At 38.8% G+C, this 22,508-nt stretch overlaps 1 protein-coding gene across 4 annotated transcripts in view; it reads right to left on the bottom strand.

The window, feature by feature from the left end:
- The window catches only part of LOC128693198 (BTB/POZ domain-containing protein 17-like), a 341,893-nt gene that overhangs the window by 259,214 nt on the left and 60,171 nt on the right, over nt 1–22,508 (bottom strand). Inside the window, exon 2 of one of the 4 annotated variants that reach the window (XM_070089520.1) lies at nt 11,141–11,361. The exons of the other annotated variants lie outside the window; for them this stretch is intronic. Within the exon in view, the coding sequence (XP_069945621.1) occupies nt 11,141–11,149 (9 nt within the window). The 5' untranslated portion in view covers nt 11,150–11,361. The remainder of the gene's footprint in view (nt 1–11,140; nt 11,362–22,508) is intronic. 4 annotated transcript variants of the gene reach the window in all.

Here is a 22,508-nt window from a genome sequence, read left to right as displayed (position 1 = left end):
TGTCAGCGGATGGGTCTATGAAAGATGAGGTGAATCATAGAAATGATGAGGGGAAAAGGGTGAGTGGTGCACTTAGGAGTCTGTGGAGACAAAGAATTTTGTCCTTGGAGGCAAAGAGGGGAATGTATGAGAGTATAGTTTTACCAACGCTCTTATATGGGTGTGAAGCATGGGTGATGAATGTTGCAGCGAGGAGAAGGCTGGAGGCAGTGGAGATGTCATGTCTGAGGGCAATGTGTGGTGTGAATATAATGCAGAGAATTCGTAGTTTGGAAGTTAGGAGGAGGTGCGGGATTACCAAAACTGTTGTCCAGAGGGCTGAGGAAGGGTTGTTGAGGTGGTTCGGACATGTAGGGAGAAATGAGCGAAACAGAGTGACTTCAAGAGTGTATCGGTCTGTAGTGGAAGGAAGGCGAGGTAGGGGTCGGCCTAGGAAAGGTTGGAGGGAGGGGGTAAAGGAGGTTTTGTGTGCGAGGGGCTTGGACTTCCAGCAGGCATGCGTGAGCGTGTTTGATAGGAGTGAATGGAGACAAATGGTTTTTAATACTTGACGTGCTGTTGGAGTGTGAGCAAAGTAACATTTATGAAGGGGTTCAGGGAAACCGGCAGGCCGGACTTGAGTCCTGGAGATGGGAAGTACAGTGCCTGCACTCTGAAGGAAGGGTGTTAATGTTGCAGTTTAAAAACTGTAGTGTAAAGCACCCTTCTGGGAAGACAGTGATGGAGTGAATGATGGTGAAAGTTTTTCTTTTTCGGGCCACCCTGCCTTGGTGGGAATCGGCCAGTGTGATAATAATAATAAAAATATACATCAAACACGGTACCTCGTAAGATGTATATATACGGCCGCGACAGTCAAAGGACTAACCCTCTCGCGAAGTAAGAGGTCTTGATGTTTACGCATCGGCGATTTTGCCCACTTTGAGCCCTATGTTCTGCCAATTTCTCTTTTTTTTCTCTCATTATGCACTGTGTGCTGCAGGATTTTTTTTATACTGTGCACACTGACCACATAGACCCATTCTTTCATATGTATGCCTACCAGCTTTCTCCCACTAGATTTGAGGGCGCTAGAATTTAGGCGTATTAGTACGTCAAAAACTCTAGGTCGTAAGCCGTAATAGTATGGCCAAAACCCTCAAAGGGTTAATGCCTAGTTCTATTGCTAACATAATAAATGTTAGTGTAAACTTGTCATCTGGCATTCATATGCATTTATAAGTGGGGAAAAAATGACGTTCTGCTTTCCGGTGATGTCCAGTTTCTGGCGGTAGCATGGAACCTAACCTGCCATATAAGTCGGGCCCTAGTGTACTTATTTCTCCTTTTTTCCTTAAAATATGTACATTAGACCATCATTTAACACAGTAGTTACATTCCTGAAAATGCTGTGTTAAGTAAAATCATGTTAGATGTACTGAAGAACTTATGGGAAAACTAGGGTTCCATTCCTGGGAGCCCCCACAAAGCCAAACAACTTTTTTTGAGACTAACAGATCTTACAAAAATATAAGTGAATATGTAATTGTAGTTCATTGTTGTGATATATTACTGCTTAAGACTACAAATGCAATAGAAGTAATAGTATTTCTTACCTTAAATTGTGGTTGCTGGTGTGTGTGGATGATTGTGGAGAGAGTGGATATGGATGCTGTGGCCCTACTGGGCTGAGGTGGATGGTTGTTGCTGGTTAACAGAAGTGGATGGTAGAGGGTCTGGTATTGAAGTCGATGGTTGTATTGGAGTGTGCATAAATTCTGTAATAGATCTTTGGGCTCTTTTACCCTGCAGTACATTATACAGCTGACGGCAAGGCATCATCAACTGGTCTAGACCCAGTTTCAAAGCACTGCTTCTAGATTTGTCAGGGTCCTCTTCAGTGAAAAAGTCTGCTAGTTTAGCAGCAGCATGGAACTGCTCAAGTAAGTGCTGCAATGTTAACTGCTTTTCTTCAGGTTCTTCTTCATCTTCTTCTGTCATCTCCCTCCTTTGTATCTGTGCATTGAGCTCTGCCAACATTTCCTCTGGACTCCTGTCTTCATCATCATCTTCTAAGAGCTCATTCACATCATCTTCATTCATATCTACAAAACTGTCACCTGGTAATCTCCTTGCCAGCTGAACAATTTCCTGAACCTGACTCTCAAGCAAGGGAAAACCAGTGAAAGAATTAACCACAGAAGGCCATAACTTTCCCCAGCCTGCATTTAGTGTTGATTGGAGCAGTTCATTCCATGCACTTCTAGCATAGCTGACAGCAACTGCAATGCTAAATTTATTCCAGAAGCTTGGTACTGCCAAGTTGGAATCAGAGTCCATTGATGCAACTATTTCTTTCATAACTTTTTTTGTGTAGTTACACTTGAATGATGTAATAACTCCCTGAGCCAGTGGTTGAATTAGAGAGGTTGTATTTGGAAGTAAAAATGCAACTTTTACATGTGGGGGTCACATCCAGCAAAGCTTGTAGACGAGTACGGGAATTATCAAGAATGAATAGAGCTTTGAATGCAAGGTTCTTACTGTGCAGGTAAAACTTGGCTTCAGGAATAAAGTGATGCTTAAACCAGTCAATAAATATTTCCTCTGTCATCCATGATGACTGGTTTGACCTCCAAATTACTGGTAAGATGTTTTTATCTACACCTTTCAGAGCATGAGGATTCTTAGAGCGGTAAATAACCATGGGCTTACACTTGAAATCACCTGATGCATTACCGCAAAGGAGCAAGGTGAAACGATCCTTTGCTAACTTGAAGCCTCATGCACTCTTCTCTTGCTGACTGATGTAAGTTCGTGTTGGCATTTTCTTCCAAAAAACACTTGTCTCATCAGCATTAACCCGTAAACAGTCCAAACGTATATATACGATACTATGTACCACAAACGACTCTCCTTACCCTGTACCACTCTCTAATATATCCTTACCTCACCTATGGTATTTGTGCCTAAGGCTCAACCACAGCCAACCACCTTAGATCCTTAATAATCCAACAAAAAGCTGCTGTGCAGGTGATAGCCAGCTCCTGTGCTAGACAGCACACCCCACCACTTTTCAAAAGACTCAATTTGCTAAATATACAAGACATACACTCTCTTTATCGTGCCTACTACATACACAGAACATTAAACTCCACTGTAAACAATCCCCTAAAACTAGTTCTCGACAGTTACAACAGAATGCACAGGCACAATACAAGGCATAAGGCACTTTGCAACATGCCTCGAGTCAGACTCTCACCATGCAAGAAAGCTATGCACATAAAAGGCCCGAAGATCTGGAACTCACTACCGGAACAGGTCAAGGATCCCCTGACAGCTTATAAAGTTAGGACTTTCCTAAAAAAATCATCTTATCTCGCAATATTAACCAAATCAACCAAACATCCGCTAACTAGTTTATTATATGGCCTCTAGGCTCTTAATTCTGCCAATGCATAAAATCATCTTGTTTCTTAATATTAACCAAATCTGCCATAACATCTGCTAATTGGTCTTATCATGTGACCTCCTGGCTTTTAATTCTGCCATTCCATAAAATATTACCTCCTGCACCATTACCTGTAAGTTAGATTTTGTACTAAGTTCAAATGAGATTGTAAAACAGCTAACCACTATTCCTTCTTTAGTTTTAAGCATGGTTACTATGTACAGTAGGGCCCCACATATACAGCAGGTTAGGTTCCAGGCCATCGCCAGAAAGCAGACATCGCCGGAAAGCAGAACGCCATTTTTTCCATTTATAAATGCGTATAAATGCCAGACAACAAGTTTACACTAAATTATATTAAGATAGTAATAGAACTAGGCATTAAAAACACACAAAATAAAATACATTCACAGTACAGGAGGGCCCCACTTATACGGCAGGTTAGGTTCCAGGCTACCGCCGTAAAGCGGAAATCGCCGTAAAGTGGAACACCCTTTTTTTCCACTTATAAATGCATACAAACACTAGATAACAAGTTTACACTAACATATATTAAGTTAGCAATAGAACCAGGCATCAAAAAACAATAAAAAGGTACAATACACACATAGTGCACTCATTACTTACCTTAAAATATTTATAGTCTTAATCTAGGGTGAGACAAGTAGTATTTATTGTAAGAAATCAAGTGTGCTATGTATTGTAATAGCCAGGCTACCTCACCAGGCCACCCCACCCACACATACTATTCTATGATATTTAAGCATCCCAGAGCAATAAAATGTATATACAGTTCACTCATTACTTACCTTAAAATATTTGTAGTCTTAATGTAGGGTCAGGAGTAAGTAAATGAGATAAAACGAATAAATGAGAGAGAGAAAGAATGAGTACATGAGAGGTAACAGGCGCAGAGTTATGTAAACAAACCAGGCTCCCACATCTTATATTTATGTTTATTTATTCTATTGTGGGGTGTATTTATCATCTTTTTATGTTATGTATCGTGTTTATTATATAATTTTGAAAAAAATATCATGGCTGGATTAATGAAAATGTGTATATTACCGTAATATACGACATTTAATGAGACTCCGTGACTATTGTTATTATGGCGTCACTTGTCGAAGTCGTCTGCTCACATCTCACATTTGTTTATTTATTCTACTGTGGGGTGTATTTATCTTATTTATATGTTATGCATCATGTTTATTATATAATTTTGAAAAAAATATCATGGATGGATTAATGAAAATGTGTATATTAACGTAATATACGACATTTAAATGACTTGATGTATGTAAGTTTATTTAGGTACAGGTATACATAAGTATAATTATCAGAGTATATATAAAATATGAAATAACTTTTAAAAACATTTGAAATTTTGGAGTTTCCAGACAAAATGGAGAGACTTAGAGATTACTGAGCTCATGGAGAATGTAAACAAACAGGGTGGGGCACGGTGACCGTATTAGAAAGTCAGGTGGGGGGAGCCGTATAGTGAGTTTTGGTCATAATTTGAAATGTCCGTATTAGCGGAACGCCGTAAAGCGGAACGCCGTAAAGTGGGGCCCTCCTGTACATTCATTACTTATCTTAAAGTGTATCTGTAATCTTAATGTAGGGAGAGAGGCGAGTAGTACTTATTTGTATGAAGTCAGGTGTAAGTAGCCCTGGCTCCCCGTCTCATACTTAATATACGATATTTAAAACATCCCAGAGTTAAAATACACATACAGTACACTCACTATTTACCTTAAAATATGTGTAGTCTTAATGTAGGAAGAGGTGAGTAGTATTTATTTGTAGGAAGTCAGTGTAGGTAGCCAGTGGGTGTAGCCGGCAGGTGTAGCCCACCTGGGCTACACCTACCAGCTACCTACACTGTGGCCCAGAGCCATATTATTAGCATCGACATACCTTGTTCACTGAATTTAATCGTTTCTAACAATTACCTTTAGATGCTATCATAAACGAAGGGAGAAGTAATGAATAATTCATGCCAAAAATTGTAAACCAAAGCGATCTGCCAAACGCAGATTCATACACATTTTCTCTGGTGGCTGAGCAGAGAAAACATAATGTTGTCCCTCCGCCCAGCAACCACACTGGTCCACAAGTATTATTATCAGAGCACATAAAATATGCAATAAATGCCAAACAACAAATTTACACTAACTTATATTAACCCTTAACCCTTTGAGGGTCGACAGGCCCTCTCCGAGACTCGTTCTCAGCGTCAGCCAAATTTAAAATAAAAAAAAAAATTTCTTATGAAAAGATAGAGAATCTTTTCCCGATCATAATGACACCAAAAATATGAAATTTGATGGAAAACTTACGGAATTATGCTCTCATGAAGTTAGCGGTCTCGGTGATGTTTACGGATCGGCGATTTTGCCCACTTTGAGCCCCATTTTCGGCCAGTTCCACTGTACTAGCCGACAAAAAACATGAATATTTCACTAGAACTCCATTTTTTCTATTGAATGAGTGCAAGAAACCACCCATTTACCAATATCAACTATCCAGTACAGTGGTCAAAATTTAGCAATTTTGCCAATTTCACACAAATTTCAAAAGATGCCAATTTCCAAATAGGGTCCAGAACAAACAAGAAATACATTCCTGGCACTAAAATGACTTTTCCTCTGTTCATTAGTCACGTCTCAAGGCCCCTCTTACATTCTTTTGCTTTCCACTTTGAATTTTTATTCTCACAAAAAATAGAAGATTTACTGTTATGCAGACTACTGCATTAGTATAAAATATGGTATGAATCATATTGGCGCACTTGCAAAAGAATATTAGACTCACCAGTTGACGTGTATTGGACGGCTGGCATGATTTGTTTACTTCTGAACTTTGGTAAAAATCGAACATTTCTGCTACTTTGAGCTCAATTTCAAGGTACTTTTCATTGTAAAACCAGTCAAAATCATCTCAATTTCTATGATATGCCTTCCATTCTATAAAATGAGACCAAGAAAACTAGAATACAACAATAAATACCATACGAAAATACCGTGCAAATTCGCTGTTTTATTCCAAAAAAAACGGTCAAAGTTTTTTTTTTCTCATTATGCACTGTGTGCTGCAGGATTTTTTTTATACCATGCACACTGACCACATAGACCCATTCTTTCATATGGAGGCCTACCAGCTTTCTCCCATTAGATTTGAGGGCGCTAGAATATAGGCGTACTAGTACGTCAAAAACCCTGGGTCGTAAGCCGTACTAGTACGTCCGAAATCCTCAAAGGGTTAAACGGTCCAAACATATATATACATTTTTTTCAACATTTGAAAGTATATAAAAAAAATGTACATCAGTTTTTTTTCTTACATTTGAAAATGTGTAAAAAAAACTTTTATCTACATTTTTTCTTTTTTGTTATATTTGAAAATATGGAAAAAAAACATAGATCTACTTTTGGAGCACTACGGTTTGAACGTCGATCTATTTGGACCGTTTAAGGGTTAAGTTAGCAATAGAAATAGGCAAAAAATAAAAGGTAAGATACACACAGAGTACACATATTGCTTACTTAAGTGGCAGGGTCTTTACTGAATAAAATCAGAATGGCAGACTATCATCCTCTAACTTGGCACTTAAAGCAAGAGACTTACGACTCCTCTTTTTATCACAGCTAAGCTTAGAAGCCATGGTCAATGAGAGCCAACTAGTTAACGAAAGAATAAATGAGAGAGAGAGTGAGATACAGAGTTCAGACAATGTAAGAACACAAACTGAACAGGTAGTTGGTGATCACTTTGTCGTTCGAAATAAATGCATATTAATAAGAGTGTGCTTTTAGTTCATTCAAATACGTTTGTAAGAGTTTGTAAAACTTTTACCTTACAATATTTTTTATTATAATAATAATTACCTCACAATACAAATACTCTTACATTGTGTACAAGTCAGTACAGAATAAACAAACAGCAACACTCCCATTCTCATGCAACACACCATTTTTAGAGTGAAGATGATATTATTATTATCATCATAATAAAAAACCGCTAAACCCAAAAGGGTCATGAATTGCTATATATAGAGTGAAGGCATACGAAAGGAATATTTTTCTACAGGTGTCCCCCAGTGTTTGACTAGAGAAAATGTAATTCTTCCGACACTACCTACACAGCTGCTTTATAAACAAGTCTCATATCTACGCCAATTTTTATTCTGTGAGTTTATGTATCATGTTTATATGCAATGTAACGTGTTTCTTATATAATTTTGAGGAAAATATCACAGATGGATTAATGAAAATGTCTATATTAATGTAAAATAAGACATTTAATGTGCCCAAGAGTGATGATTATTATTTACTATTGGCATAATGAGTAGAGAGACTCTTAGTGATTTTAATGTGTACCTGCACACTAGCACAGTGTGTAAGCACAGTGGACCCCCGGTATTCGATGGCATCGGTATTCGATAAATCCGGTATTCGATGCATTATATCGCAAAAAATTTTCCTCGGTATTCGATTGAAAACCCGGTGTTCGATACGATTCGTACAAGACCTGTCCACGTGTGGCCTGAACTGCCCCGTGTGTGCCAGTGATTACAAGCCAGCCAGTGTGCGCACATCTAAGGATACATTCGGTACATTCCATATTATCCATATTATCACTGTGTTTGGTGCTTGTTTCTGCAAAATAAGTCACCATGGGCCCCAAGAAAGCTTCTAGTGCCAACCCTTCGAGAAAAAAGTCGCTAATGACTTATGAAATGAAGAGAGAGATAATTGCAAATTACGAAAGTGGAGTGCGTGTGTCGGAGCTGGTTAGGTAGTATAATAAACCCCAATCAACCATCTCTACTATAATGACCAGGAAAACGGCAATCAAGGAAGCTGTTCTTGCAAAAGGTGCAACTGTGATTACGAAACAGCGACCGCAAGTGTTAGAAAATGTTGAGAGATTGTTATTGGTGTGGATGAATGAAAAACAGATAGCAGGAGACAGCATCTCTCAAGCGATCATTTGTGAAAAGGCTAGGCAGTTGCATGATGATTTGGTAAAGAAATTGCCTGCAACTAGTGGTGATGTGAGTGAATTTAAGGCCAGCAAAGGTTGGTTTGAAAGATTTAAGAATCGTAGTGGCATACATAGTGTGATTAGGCATGGTGAGGCTGCCAGTTCGGACCAAAAAGCAGCTGAAAAATATGTGAAGGAATTCAAGGATTACATAGACAGTGAAGGACTGAAACCTGATCAAGTGTTTAATTGCAATGAAACAGGCCTGTTTTGGAAGAAAATGCCAAGCAGGACCTACATTACTCAGGAGGAAAAGGCACTCCCAGGACATAAGCCTATGAAAGACAGACTTACTCTTCTGATGTGTGCCAATGCTAGTGGTGATTGCAAAGTGAAGCCTTTATTGGTGTATCACTCAGAAACTCCCAGAGCGTTCAGGCAAAAGAATATCCTCAAGGCTAATTTGTGTGTGCTATGGAGGGCAAACAGTAAGGCATGGGTCACTAGGGACTTTTTCTATGACTGGTTACACCATGCATTTGCCCCCAATGTGAAAAATTACCTAATTGAAAAGAAATTAGACCTTAAGTGCCTCCTGGTATTAGACAATGCCCCTGTTCATCCTACAGACTTGGCAGAGCGACTTTCTGGGGACATGAGCTTCATTAAGGTGAAGTTTTTGCCTCCTAATACCACTCCTCTCCTGCAGCCCATGGACCAGCAGGTCATTTCCAACTTCAAGAAACTGTACACAAAATCTATGTTTCAAAAGTGCTTTGTAGTGACCACAGAAACTCAACTGACTCTTAAAGAGGGTTCACTTTAATATCCTCAATTGTATAAACATTATAGGTAAGGCTTGGGAGGAAGTGACTAAGAGGACCTTGAACTCTGCTTGGAAAAAACTGTGGTCAAAATGTGTAGACAAAAGGGATTTTGAAGGGTTTGAGGCTAACCCTGAGAATCCTATGCCAGTTGAGGAATCCTTTGTCACATTGGGAAAGTCCTTGTGGTTGGAGGTTAGTGGGGAGGATGTGGAAGAGTTGGTGGAGGAGGACAATGACGAACTAACCACTGATGAGTTGCTAGATCATCTTCAACAGCAAGAGGTCAGACCTGAGGAAACTGCTTCGGAGAAGGGGATAGAGAAATTGAAGAAGTTGACTACTTCAAAGATTAAGGAAATGTGTGCAATGTGGCTTAAAGTGCAAACCTTTTTTAATGAAAATCACCCTGACACAGCTACTGCAAGCCGTGTTTGCAACCTGTACACTGACAATGTTGTGAACCATTTTTGGAAAGTCATAAAGGAACGAGAGGTACAGGCCTCTATGGACAGATATGTTGTGCGACAGAAGTCCAGTGACTCTCAAGCTGGTCCTAGTGGCATTAAAAGAAGAAGGGAAGTAACCCCGGAAAATGACTTGCTGCCTCAAGTCCTAATGGAATGGGATTCCCCTTCTAAACACTAACACCATCCACACTCTCCCCTCCTCCCATCCCATCAATCACCACCAGATCTTCATTAAAGGTAAGTGTCAATTATTCTATTGTTATTAATCTATTGTTATTGTAATTATTCTATTGCATTAAACTTAATATTTCATTTGGTAAAAAAATTTTTTCATACTTTTGGGTGTCTTGCACAGATTAATTTGATTTCCATTATTTCTTATGGGGAAAATTAATTTGACTTGATATTTTCGACATTCGATAGCTCACAGGAACGGAGTAGTATCGAATGTCGAGGGTCCACTGTATTGTCGTCCTACACACGTATGAACTGAACTGGAGGCTGGGAGCATGGTGTGGGTGGCAGGGGGATGGTGGTAGGTCTTCCCCATTGACTCAATGGTGTAAGCCACCACGGGCAACCAGGCGACAGTGCGCTCAAAATTTTTTCCCCTCCCGTAAATCGTGTTAAATTGATTTTACGACGTGTTACATAAAATTGTGTCGCAATTCTTCAATCATGCTATACCCAAATCATGCCATATAAACTCGTGCTAAATGGCAGTCTACTGTATTACCTATTACAAAACCTCTTTCTATACAAAGGAGAAGCAAGGGTTCACAGATAGCACTAGGGATAGGCAATTCTAAGACATCTGTGCACTTTGTTTCAATGAGGAGAAAACCTGAGTATGTTTGCAAAATTGCACTTTATTTTTAACTTGTCTACACAGAAACAAATATGGATAAACTTTCAATTTCTAACCACTGACAAATTTATTTTAAATACCTGGATATCCACTTGAAAGTAATAATATCTGTCCAGAAAGAATAAAAAAGCATAATACTGTGATCGGAAGAATAACAAATAACCTGCACATAGGAGAAACCAACTCATGATGATGTTTTGGTCCAACTAGGATGATTAACTAGGCCATGTTGGACTGTAACATCGTCACAAGATTCTTTCTGCATGTGGGTTATTTGTGTATATCCACTTAAACATCCACAACCCAGTAACAATATCTGGCTCAATATTCAATGCATAGTACAGTAATAATATCTGGCAGGATATGCACAGCATAAAGGATCTGGCTGGAAACCTCAATGGATAGTGACTGCATCAGGACTGATGAAGTCACTCACAGCAAAATGTTTACTTTAATAAATGTTCTGAAATGTACACAAGTGTCCTTTTCCAGAGTTTGTTGATATCACTATACTATTTACAACCAAATATCTACAAGATAGCTGGAATATTCTTACTTGAAACATAGCCCAAAGCAGTGTCCAATCAAAACAAACTGGCGAGCCTCAGGTTCTTCTCTTCGATAGGGCTTAATCTTGGCACCAACTATAACCTCAGAAATAGATGGTTTGTGGCTCAAGTGGTAGCAGCTTTGGTTCACAACTTAAAGACTCAAGTTCAATCGTGGGATGACTGGAAATGTTGTGCATGTTTCCTTACACCTGATGCCCTTGTTCACCTAGCAATAAAAAGGTATCTTGGTGTTAGCTGACAGTTGTGAGTCAGATCCCAGGGGCAATGTTAGTATACCTAAGTAAGGGCTGGGCTTTGAAATGAAATGAGTTGGGATAACAGCCCTCAGTGTGTAAATTCATTGGTGTACAAACAAATCTTACTCAAATCACTCAAAGCCTCAGAAAGTAATTCAGGTGAAATACTATATCTACCATCGCCTACAAAAAGTTAGGAAAGCATCTGCAGACAATGCAGTGCTTTTACCATATCACCCAAAGATTCAACTTTTCCAGACTTTCTAAAAGAACCAGAGTAACCCCCATCGAAAGTATTAACAACCAACTTATGTTAATACTTCAATTACCCACCAACATCTAACCTACCAACACTACTAGAAATAATATTTGAGAAAGTATATATAGCACTCCACAAACAACTGTATTCATAATCCAACCTAACCTAATATATAGCAGTCTTTGAAAAAAAAAAATTTGCTGAAAAAAAGTCTGAAAAAGGATGAATAAAACTAAAAAGTTTGAGTTTTATTAAGGGAACTTAAAAAGTAAAAAAATCAGTACAGTGGGCCTTCCATTTACGTCTATCTCTGTAATCACTGATTTCGTTTTTGGCCGACTTTTTTTGTCGATTTTTTGGCTCTGTTTTCGTCGATTACCTCCGTTTTCGTCGATCGTACGGAACCTGCCCAGTGCACAGATAAAGCCGCCTCCCACACCACTCTCAATCAGTGTAGTGTTGTCTCGGTGAGTGAACATATCCTGCCAGGTCATATGAAACATTTTGTAATAATCCATTTTTTTGCAACTTGTTTATTGTGTGTGATTGCTAAATAAGCGACCATGACCCCAAAGAAAGCTCCTAGTGCCAGTGCTTTGGTAAAGAAAGGAAGGAACAGCATAGAAGTGAAAAAAGAAATCTTAAGAAAATACGATAATGGCATACACATTGCTGAACTCGGCAGGATGTACGGGAAGTAGCCATCAACAATCAGCTCCACTGAGGCAAAGAGAAAAGAAATCATGGAAGCTGATGTTGCAAATAACCAAATAAAGATCCCAAACAATTGAAGAAGTGGAGAAATTGTTGTTGGTGTGGATCAGAGAGAAAGAGTTAGCAGGAGATAGTGTTGTGCAGTCAATTATTTGTGAAAAGGCAAGACAGTTACATGACGACCTCTTAAAGAAACTGCCTGAAACAAGTACTGATGTAGGTGAATTTAAGGCCAGCAAAGGCTGGTTTGAAAAATTCAAGAAGTGAAGAGGCATACACAGCACTGTAAGGCACAGCGAGGGTGCCAGTTCAGACAAACAAGCAGCTGAAAAATTCATGCGGGAATTCAAATGTTATGTAGAGGCTGAAAAATTCCAACCCCAACAAGTGTTCAATTGTGATGAAACAAGCCTCTTTTAGAAGATGTCTATGCCATTCCTGGTTACACAGCCATACACAACTGTAGGCCAGACCAACAAGGGGGTGGCACAGCTATATACTACTCAGACCAACTAGAATGTATCACTAATACTTGCACAAGGGATGAACATGGGGAATATATAATAGCTAAATTCAAATCCAAATACCTACAAAAACCTCTCACACTGATAAACATCTACAGAGTTCCACAGTCAAACATTAGCCAATTTAGTCAAAACCTAGGAAGTATGATAACTGATGCACGCATGAACAAAGATCACTTACTACTCTCAGGTGACTTCAATATAAATCTCCTGCAAGACCAGGAACCACACATTACTGAATTCACAAACACAATGAGTAACTGCATGTTGCTACCAACAGTAACAAAACCTACAAGAGTTACGGAGACTAGTGTTTCCCTACTTGACCACATCTGGACCAACACCATATCAACTTTAAAATCAGGCATAATTACAGATAATACCACAGACCACTACCCTACTTTCCTCATAACAACTCTTGGTAAATTACCCCAAGACACTACTAAAGTCACCTTCAGACTTCACAATGAGGCAGCCATTAATAACTTCACAACAGCAGTAACAAACATTGACTGGCACACTGAGCTAGAAATCTATACAGATATTGACGAATGTTTTAATAATTTTCTAAAAAAGACCCAATACCTCTATAACAAGCACTGCCCTAAAAAAACTAAACAGATGACAGCTAAGAGACTGAACAGTCCCTGGCTAATGCCTAGCATTCTCAAATCCATAAATACAAAACACCGATATGAAAAACAGTACAGAATGGGTCACATAACCAGAGACCAAACAAAACGTTACTTGTCAATCCTAACCAGCCTGATAAGAAGGGCAAAAAAATTGTATTATGAGAACAGATTATCCAACTTACGAGGTGATATAAAAAAGACCTGGAAAACCCTATCAGAAATTCTGGGAACAAAAAAAATATCGCAAAATAGCGAAATAAAATTAGCAAAATCAGATGAACCCCAACTCCCACCAACAGAAACAGCAAACAGACTCAATGATTTCTTCTCCACTATAGGACAAAACCTTGCCAATAAAATCCCAAGCTCAGATACCCCACCAAATGACTACCTCACTGGCAACTACCCGAACACACTGTTCCTAGCTCCGACTAACCCATACGAAGTCTCCCTTATTATCAACGCACTAAAAAACAAGGCAGGAGATTTAAATACCTTACCACCCTTTATATACAAAAAAGTGTCACAAGTGCTATCACCAATCATTGCAACACTCTTTAACAAATCCATTGAATCCTCCACCTTCCCTACAGTTCTCAAAATAGCAAGGGTCACCCCAATCCATAAAGGAGGAGACCAAACAGAGTTGAATAACTATAGGCCAATATCCAATTTACACCCTCTCTCAAAAATCTTCGAAAAATTAATTCATAAACGAATCTACTCCTACCTCATCTCCCAAAACATACTCAACCCCTGCCAATTTGGATTCAGGCCTAATAAAAATACTAATGATGCTATTATACACATGCTAGAACATATATACACTGCAATAGAGAAAAAAGAAGTCCCACTGGGGATATTCATTGACTTACGTAAAGCTTTTGATACAGTTGACCATGACTTGCTCCACGTAAAATTGTCACACTATGGTATAAGAGGGCAATCCCTCAACTACCTCAAGTCATACCTCAGCAACAGAAGCCAATATGTGTACGCAAATGGGGCAAGCTCTTCCGCACAACCAATTACAGTTGGTGTCCCACAGGGAAGTGTCCTTGCCCCTCTTCTCTTTCTCCTATACATAAATGACCTACCAAATGCTTCGCAATTACTCAAACCCACACTATTTGCAGATGACACTACATACGTCTTCTCTCACCCGAGCCCAGTCATGCTAGCCAATACTGTAAATACCGAATTACAGAAAATATCTACCTGGATGAGGACTAACAAACTTACACTAAACATTGACAAAACCTACTTCATTCAGTTTGGTAACAGAGCTACAGATGTCCCTCTTAACATAATGATAAACGGATCACCTATCACAAAGCTAACAGAGGGAAAATTCTTAGGAATCCACCTTGATAATAGATTCAATTTTCATACACATATATAACAAATTTCTAAGAAAATTTCCAAGACTGTAGGCATACTATCGAAGATACGGTACTATGCTCCACAGTCAGCCCTCCTGGCCCTATATCACTCTCTTATTTACCCCTATCTCACCTATGGAATTTGTGCATGGGGCTCAACAACAAGTAACCATCTCAGACCACTAATTACCCAACAAAAGGCTGCAGTTAGAATGATAACAAATTCTCACTACAGGCAGCACACTCCACCAATATTCAAAACACTCAACCTACTCACCATACAAAACATCCATACTTATTATTGCACCTATTACATACATAGAACACTTAACTCTGATATTAACCCTCCCCTCAAACATCTTGCCAACCTCAACAGAACACATGACCATAACACAAGGCACAGATCACTCTTTGATGTTCCTTGTGTCCATCTCACACTATGCAAAAACTCAATGCACATAAAAGGCCCTAAAATCTGGAATTCATTACCTGTAAATATAAAAGAAACACTACCTGTTTATAAATTCAAGTCTCTTCTCAAAGATCACTTACTCACTCAAAACCAAATAAATACTGAATAACTGAACCTTATAAATTGTATATCTTAAATGTTTCTCACAATTATATCACATAAATGATAAACCTAAAACCCAATCTAGCAGAATACTCCATTCGACTGAATGTACAGCAATGCATGCAACCATATGACCTGTCTTTGGAATACTCATGTGTGCTTTATAGTTATCTGTTTACAATAATGTCTTATCACTGATTTCATCATTGCTTAGTTAATCTTAAGTTAATTTTAAGCCAGCCCGTAATGCTATGCATATAAGTGGCTTTGGCATGCTGCTCTTACCTGTATTTTTTTGTACCTCTGTATGTATGCTCAAATTACTAAATAAATAAATAAATAAATAAAATGCCAAAGAGGACCTACATTACATAGGAGGAAAAGGCACTCCCAAGACACAAGCCTATGAAAGACAGGCTAACTCTCCTGTTGTGCGGTAATGAAAGTGGGGATTTCCAAGTGAAGCCTTTACTGGTGTATCACTCCGAAAATTTCAGAGTGTTCAAGAAAAACAGTGTTGTCAAGAGCAAATTGTGTGATATGGAAGGCTAACAGTAGGGCATGGGTCCCAAGGGAAATTTTCCTGGAATGGTTCAATGAAGTGTTTGGCCCAAGTGTGAAGAAATACCTCCTGGATAATAAATTACCACTCCAGTGCCTCCTGTTAATGGACAATGCTCCTGCTCATCCTCTAGACTGGAAGACCAATTGTCTAAGGAATTCAGTTTTGTAACAGTGAAGTTTTTGCCTCCTAACACCACTCCTCTCCTCCAGCCCATGGACCAGTATATCACTGCAAACTTCAAAAAACTGTACACCAAAGCAATGTTTCAAAGGTGCTTTGACATAGCCTCGGATTCTGAATTGACCCTAAGAGAGTTCTGGAAGAATCACTTCAATATCTTCCACTGCATAGGCCTTGTAGATAAGGCTTGGCAGGGAATGACTTCCAGGACGATGAACTCTGCTTGGAGAAAATTGTGGCCAGATTGTACCCAAAAGAAGGATTTTGAAGGGTTTGAGGTTGACTCTGTCAACCCTACACCTGTTGTGCAATCAATTGTGGCACTGGGAAATTCCATGGGGTTGGATGTGAGTGACCAGGATGTGGAAGAGTTGGTAGAGGACCACAATGAAGAGCTAACTACTGATGAGCTGTAAGAGCTTCATCTGTAACAGCAACAAACCACAGCTCAGGAAATTGCTTCAGAGGAGGAGGAGGAAGAGGGATGGAAGAAGGTGCTTTCTTCAAAGATTAAGGAGATTTGTGCAATATGGACAAAAGTACGTTCATTTGTGGAGGAACATCACCCTGAGAAAGCTGTTGCAATCCATGATGGTGACTTTTAAAATGACAATGCCATGTCCTCTTTTAGGCAAATCTTAAAGAGACGCCAGAAAAAGAACTATCTGGACAGACATTTTGTGCAACAGGGGTCCAGTGACTCCCAAACTCATCCTAGTGGCAGTAAAAAACAATGAAGTTAAGTGACCCCAGATAAGGACTTGGTACCTAGAGTCCTTATGGAAGAGGATTCCCCTTCCAAACAATAACCTATCTTCCCTCTCCAGTCCTCCTTGTCTTCCTTCCAGCAACAGCAGCCTTCAATAAAGGTAAGTGACATGTGTAATGCTCATTGTTTTGTGCATGTAACTATCTTTAAAGTGAAAGAAAAAGCATTATTGTTGATACTTCTGGGTGTCTGGAGCAGATTAATTCCACTGACATTATTTCTTATGGGGAAAATGGTTTCAGTTTTGGCCGATTTCAGTTTTGGCCAATGGCTCAGGAATGGATTAAACACGAAAATCGAGGGTCCACTGTATTTGGTCATCTGATCTTTTACTTTCATTACCTTCTTTAATATTTTTGGCATAGAATTACAGACTTAATTTCTGGAAATAAGTGAAATACATGTTTATCCACACATTTTTCAGAACTTCCACTAAGTTGGGGATGCTGGAGATTTGATGCTCTGCTGCCTTGGATTTCAGCAACTGCCAAGCATTTTCAACTGGACAGAGATCTGGGCTGTTGGCTTACGACTCCAAAACAGGAATTTCATGATACCTCAACTAATCTTTTACCTTCTGGCTGTGGTGGCAGGCAACTCCATGCATAAAGCCGCTGGCGCCGTGAATATGGTAACGAATGACGAGTTTCTCATTAAGAACTTGAATATTTCTCCTCGTTCATCATCCCACCCTTGGGTAGAAAATAAAGACCACCACAGTCACCATAACCACTAAAACAACCCCAAACCATGAACCTGACAAGGTGTTCAACTGTCTTAAGTGTGGAAGAGGAGGTCTAATCTTTTAGAGTCACTTAGACAACAAACTGTTTTGAGACATTCATGACAAACACAATGTTGCTCCAATCAACCATGGTCTGATTCTTGTACTGTTCATAATAAGCAAGGCAACCTTTAACCCTTTCACTATACAGACCCCAAAAATAAAACTTGCTCTCAGTGTTCAAAAATTAAACAAAAAAAAATCTGAAATGGAAGAAAATCTTTCTCGGAAGGTAACAACACCAAAAGTATGAAATTTGATGGAAAACTCACAATTTACACACTAGCAATTTACATACTCACAATGTACGCACTAGCAATTTTGGCGAATTTTAGTCCTATTTTAGGCCACACAAACCAATTGTTCCAGTCGCCTAAATTCTTAGCAGTACAATATACAGTACACTACTGTATTAACATTTAAAAACACAGTGGACCCCCGAATTAAGATGTCATCAGATTAAGTAATAATCAGATTAAGTAACGTTTTTGCGTCAAAATACTGGCTCAGTTAGTGACACTGAACTCAGTTAAAGTCATTTGTCCCGAACGTGTCTGCATGCCGTGAGCAACCCGGACACTCCATGTACAGCCAGTGTGCCATTGTTTACCAGCCAGTGAGGGTGATTCCACGAGTACATACGATGCATTTTGCATTATTCCATTGTTTTTAGTACTTTTAACTGCTAAATAAGCTACCATGGGCCCAAAGAAATCTTCTAGTGCCAGGCCTTTGGTAAAGAGGGTGAAAAACACTATAGAATTTAAGAAAAAGTTTGTAAAAAGATACGAAAGTGGTGGTCGTAGAAGGTAGTAGTGATAGTGGTACATCAGCCAGGGTACTTCCCCACACACCAGCCAGGGTACTTCCCCACACACCAGCCAGGGTACTTCCCCACACACCAGCCAGGGTACTTCCCCACACACCAGCCAGGGTACTTCCCCACACACATAATTTGATTTAAGTGGGATTTGTGCATGAGTGAATAGAAATATCAAAGCTTATTGCTTGGGAAGCATTGAAAATTGGGTTGGGCAAATACGATTCTGTTAGTGGGATGGTTTGAGCAAACATTTATGGATGAACATCACCCTGACACAGATGCTGCAGGCCGTGCTGGCAACCTCTACAATGACAATATTGTGTCCCATTTTAGGGAAGTCTTAAAGAGATGCCAGAAACAGAGCTCTCTGGACAGATATTTAGTGCCATAGGTGTGCAGTGACTCTCAAGCTGGTCCTAGTGCATTAAAAAACAAACGGGGTATGCAAAAGGAAGACACCAGCCAGTCAAAGTGATTTGCAAGGCAGAAGCTGCTCAAAATAGGATCCTGAAGGAGAATGCAAGATTAAAGAACATCTCGGCATACAGGAGGGTGTATCTCAACTGCGACAGAACACGAGAAGAAAGTCAGAAACTGAAAGCGAGGCTACAAAGGCAACAGGAAGGGAAGTAACCCCAGAAAAGGACTTGGTACCTGAAGTCTTTATGGAAGGGGATTCCCCATCCAAACAATAGTACACCTTCATCCTCTCCCCTCCTCCCGTCTCATCAATAAGTCTTCAATAAAGGTAAGTGTCATTTTAGTAATGTTTTATTTTGCATGTCTCGTTGTTTTCTGTGTAGGGAATTGTATATTTCATGTAGGAACATTACTTTGTTTAATACTTTTGGGTGACTGGAATGGATTAACCCTTTGACTGTCACAACCCCAAATCCTGAGGTGTCTCCTGGTGTCACAAAATATTTGAAAAAAAAAAAAAAAAAAAAAAAAAAAAAAAAAAAAAAAAAAAAACAAAACAAAAAAAAAACATGAAATGATAGAGAATCTTTTCCTGATGGTAATGACACCAAAAGTATGAAATTTGATGGAAAACTTAGGGAATTATGCTCTCACGAAGTTAGTGACCTCGGCAATAGTATTTGCAAATCGGAGATTTCACCACTTTGAGCCCTATTTTCGGCTAATTCCATTGTTTGTCGACCAAACTCGTAGCTATTTCTTTAGAACTCCATTTGTTCTATCGATTGAGTACAAGAAACTGCCCATTTACCAATTTCAACTACCCAATAAAGTGGTCAGAAATTGGCAATTTGGCCAATCAACTCCGTGTGCGGCGGCGGCAGCGGCAGCAATGGTATCCTACCAGCTCTTCTTTCTCAAAAAAACATCGCTCAACAAAACTTGTGATGGCCTAAGTGAAAGTTCAACTACATGAACCCACGTAGACCACAACATGACCCAAGAATACTAAGAATGTAACCCAAATCTTGACAAAATTAGAAGATCTAAGGAAGACAGCCCTGCTAACCCAAACACTGCCTCCGCTGCCAGACAATCACTTAACCCAAGCTCCGAGAAAACAAGCCTTCTCCTCCATCGCTACACAGTATCTACTTCAGTGATACTATGAAAGGATATCGCAGAAGAAACAACACCAGTAATAAAAGAATAACAGCAAGGACCCTAGAACTCAACTTGTCTACCCAGCAGGACGCCAGTGTATCATCAACCCCCCTCACCACCGCCACCCAAGGAACAACAACAACAACAACAAACATGGCTGACTCCCCCTCCAACTCCACTCCCTTCAAAGGATTCACCCATGATAACTCAGGTATGATTATTCCTGACAATATCAAGGACTACATCGCTGCTCTAGAAAATGAAATCAAAGATATCAAAGCAACACTCTAGCGACGAGAATCCAAGATAACCAACCTCGAGAATAAGATCCAAAACCTTGAAGAGAAGATTACATCGGGAAGTGTTGACACAGAAAATACTCTAAAAGCAACTATAGCCAGTCACACTGAGCAAATAACAACAATAAATATGAAGGTTGAAGAAGCAATCAAGGACTGGAATCAGAACATGCACACTCGACTAAATGAATACCTTGATTTCCAAGACGACAAAACTGAACAAGGTAAGTTGTCTGATGCAGTAATAATAAACAGTCCACACATTCCTAGTGACATAACCCAAGCACAGTGCAAAGAAACTGCTATCAGGATAATACAGAACCACGTACAAGTCATCGTGCAAAACAATGAAATCAAAGAAACGCGTTTGTTAGGAAAACCAGGAAGTAAACACAGTATAATGATCCGACTTCATTCATACGATAAAAGAAAGGACCTAATTAAATCAGCAATTACAATGAAAAATGGAGTGTACATAAATGAGTGTCTAACAAAAAAACGTCAAAACCTTCTGTTCAGGGTGAGAAAACTTAAACAGGAAAACAAAATACATCAGTGTTTCACGCGAGATGGGAAAATACTAGTAAGGAAAACATCAACAGGACAACAATATACTATCTCAAACGAACATGATTTCTCTACCTTCCTTAGAAAAGCTGACATTTCTGTAACAGATTAGATAAGTGCCCTTACTACATATATACGTGTGGTGCATATAGTGTACGTTACTATTATATTGTACATTATTATTTTTATTATTTTTCATCACTAGCTAATGAAATACCTCCAATACTCTATACTTCTTTCTTACTGCTATTAATTGCTCATAATTTTAAATTACAAGTCAAATCTTACTCCAAATTAATAATATTCATTATTCTTACCTGTCCATTTAATTTTGTTTACCACTACTTGTTTTTCTTTTAGTCACTTATCATTGTGTATGCAATTAGTGTATATTCCAATTACTTTTTTGCAAGTACCAAAACTATCTTTTGCTAGCTAGTACCAACTACCTCATTTTTTTTTGCTTTTATTGTGCAATAAACTGCTCAATTTATTTAATATTACAAATCAGATCTTACTCCTAAACCAATATTATTTCATAGTGACCACCTGTCCATTTAACTTTGTTTACCATTACTTAATTTTAGTCCCTTATATATTTTCTCCTTTATTTTAGCTTTATATAACTACCCTACCTAGGTAGTAGGTTGGTAGACAGCAACCGCCCAGGGAGGTACTACCGTCCTGCCAAGTGAGTGTAAAACGAAAGCCTGTAATTGTTTTACATGATGGTAGGATTGCTGGTGTCCTTTTTTCTGTCTCATGAACATGCAAGATTTCAGGTACGTCTTGCTACTTCTACTTACACTTAGGTCACACTACACATACATGTACAAGCACATATATACACACCCCTCTGGGTTTTCTTCTATTTTCTTTCTAGTTCTTATTCTTGTTTATTTCCTCAATTCTTCCTCCGTAAGCCATGCGTGTTGTAAGAGGCAACTAAAATGCCGGGAGCAAGGGGCTAGTAACCTCTTCTCCTGTATATATTACTAAATGTAAAAGGAGAAACTTTCGTTTTTCCTTTTGGGCCACCCCGCCTTGGTGGGATACGGCCGGTGTGTTGAAAGAAAGAAAGAAAGAATAACTACCCTAGTTTATATATTCACAATTGTTAAAATAATCAAGGTGCTATTCTCAGGTGCTAAAGTAGAACAAGTTCACAATTTTGCCATTATATTCCAAAGCTCATTTATTTGATTACCACTTTATTGTTCACCACAACTTATATTAGTCCCTTTTATATTATTATTTTATACTATAATTCTAACTTTAAAGAATTACCTTTATAGTACTACCTACTATCATATTCCCAAGCTCCATTATTTGATCATCACTTTATTTGTATTAGTCATTTTTATATTGTCTCCTTTATTTTAGCTTAAAAAAAAAAAAAAAAACTACCTTAGCTCATTATTTTACATTTGTTAAATAATTCAGGTGCTATTTTTTAG

Source organism: Cherax quadricarinatus, chromosome 28 (genome assembly GCF_038502225.1).
Source record: "Cherax quadricarinatus isolate ZL_2023a chromosome 28, ASM3850222v1, whole genome shotgun sequence".
NCBI classification, from domain to species: domain Eukaryota; kingdom Metazoa; phylum Arthropoda; class Malacostraca; order Decapoda; family Parastacidae; genus Cherax; species Cherax quadricarinatus.
Note: the sequence above shows the minus strand (reverse complement) of the source record. Positions and strands in the feature narration are given on the sequence as shown.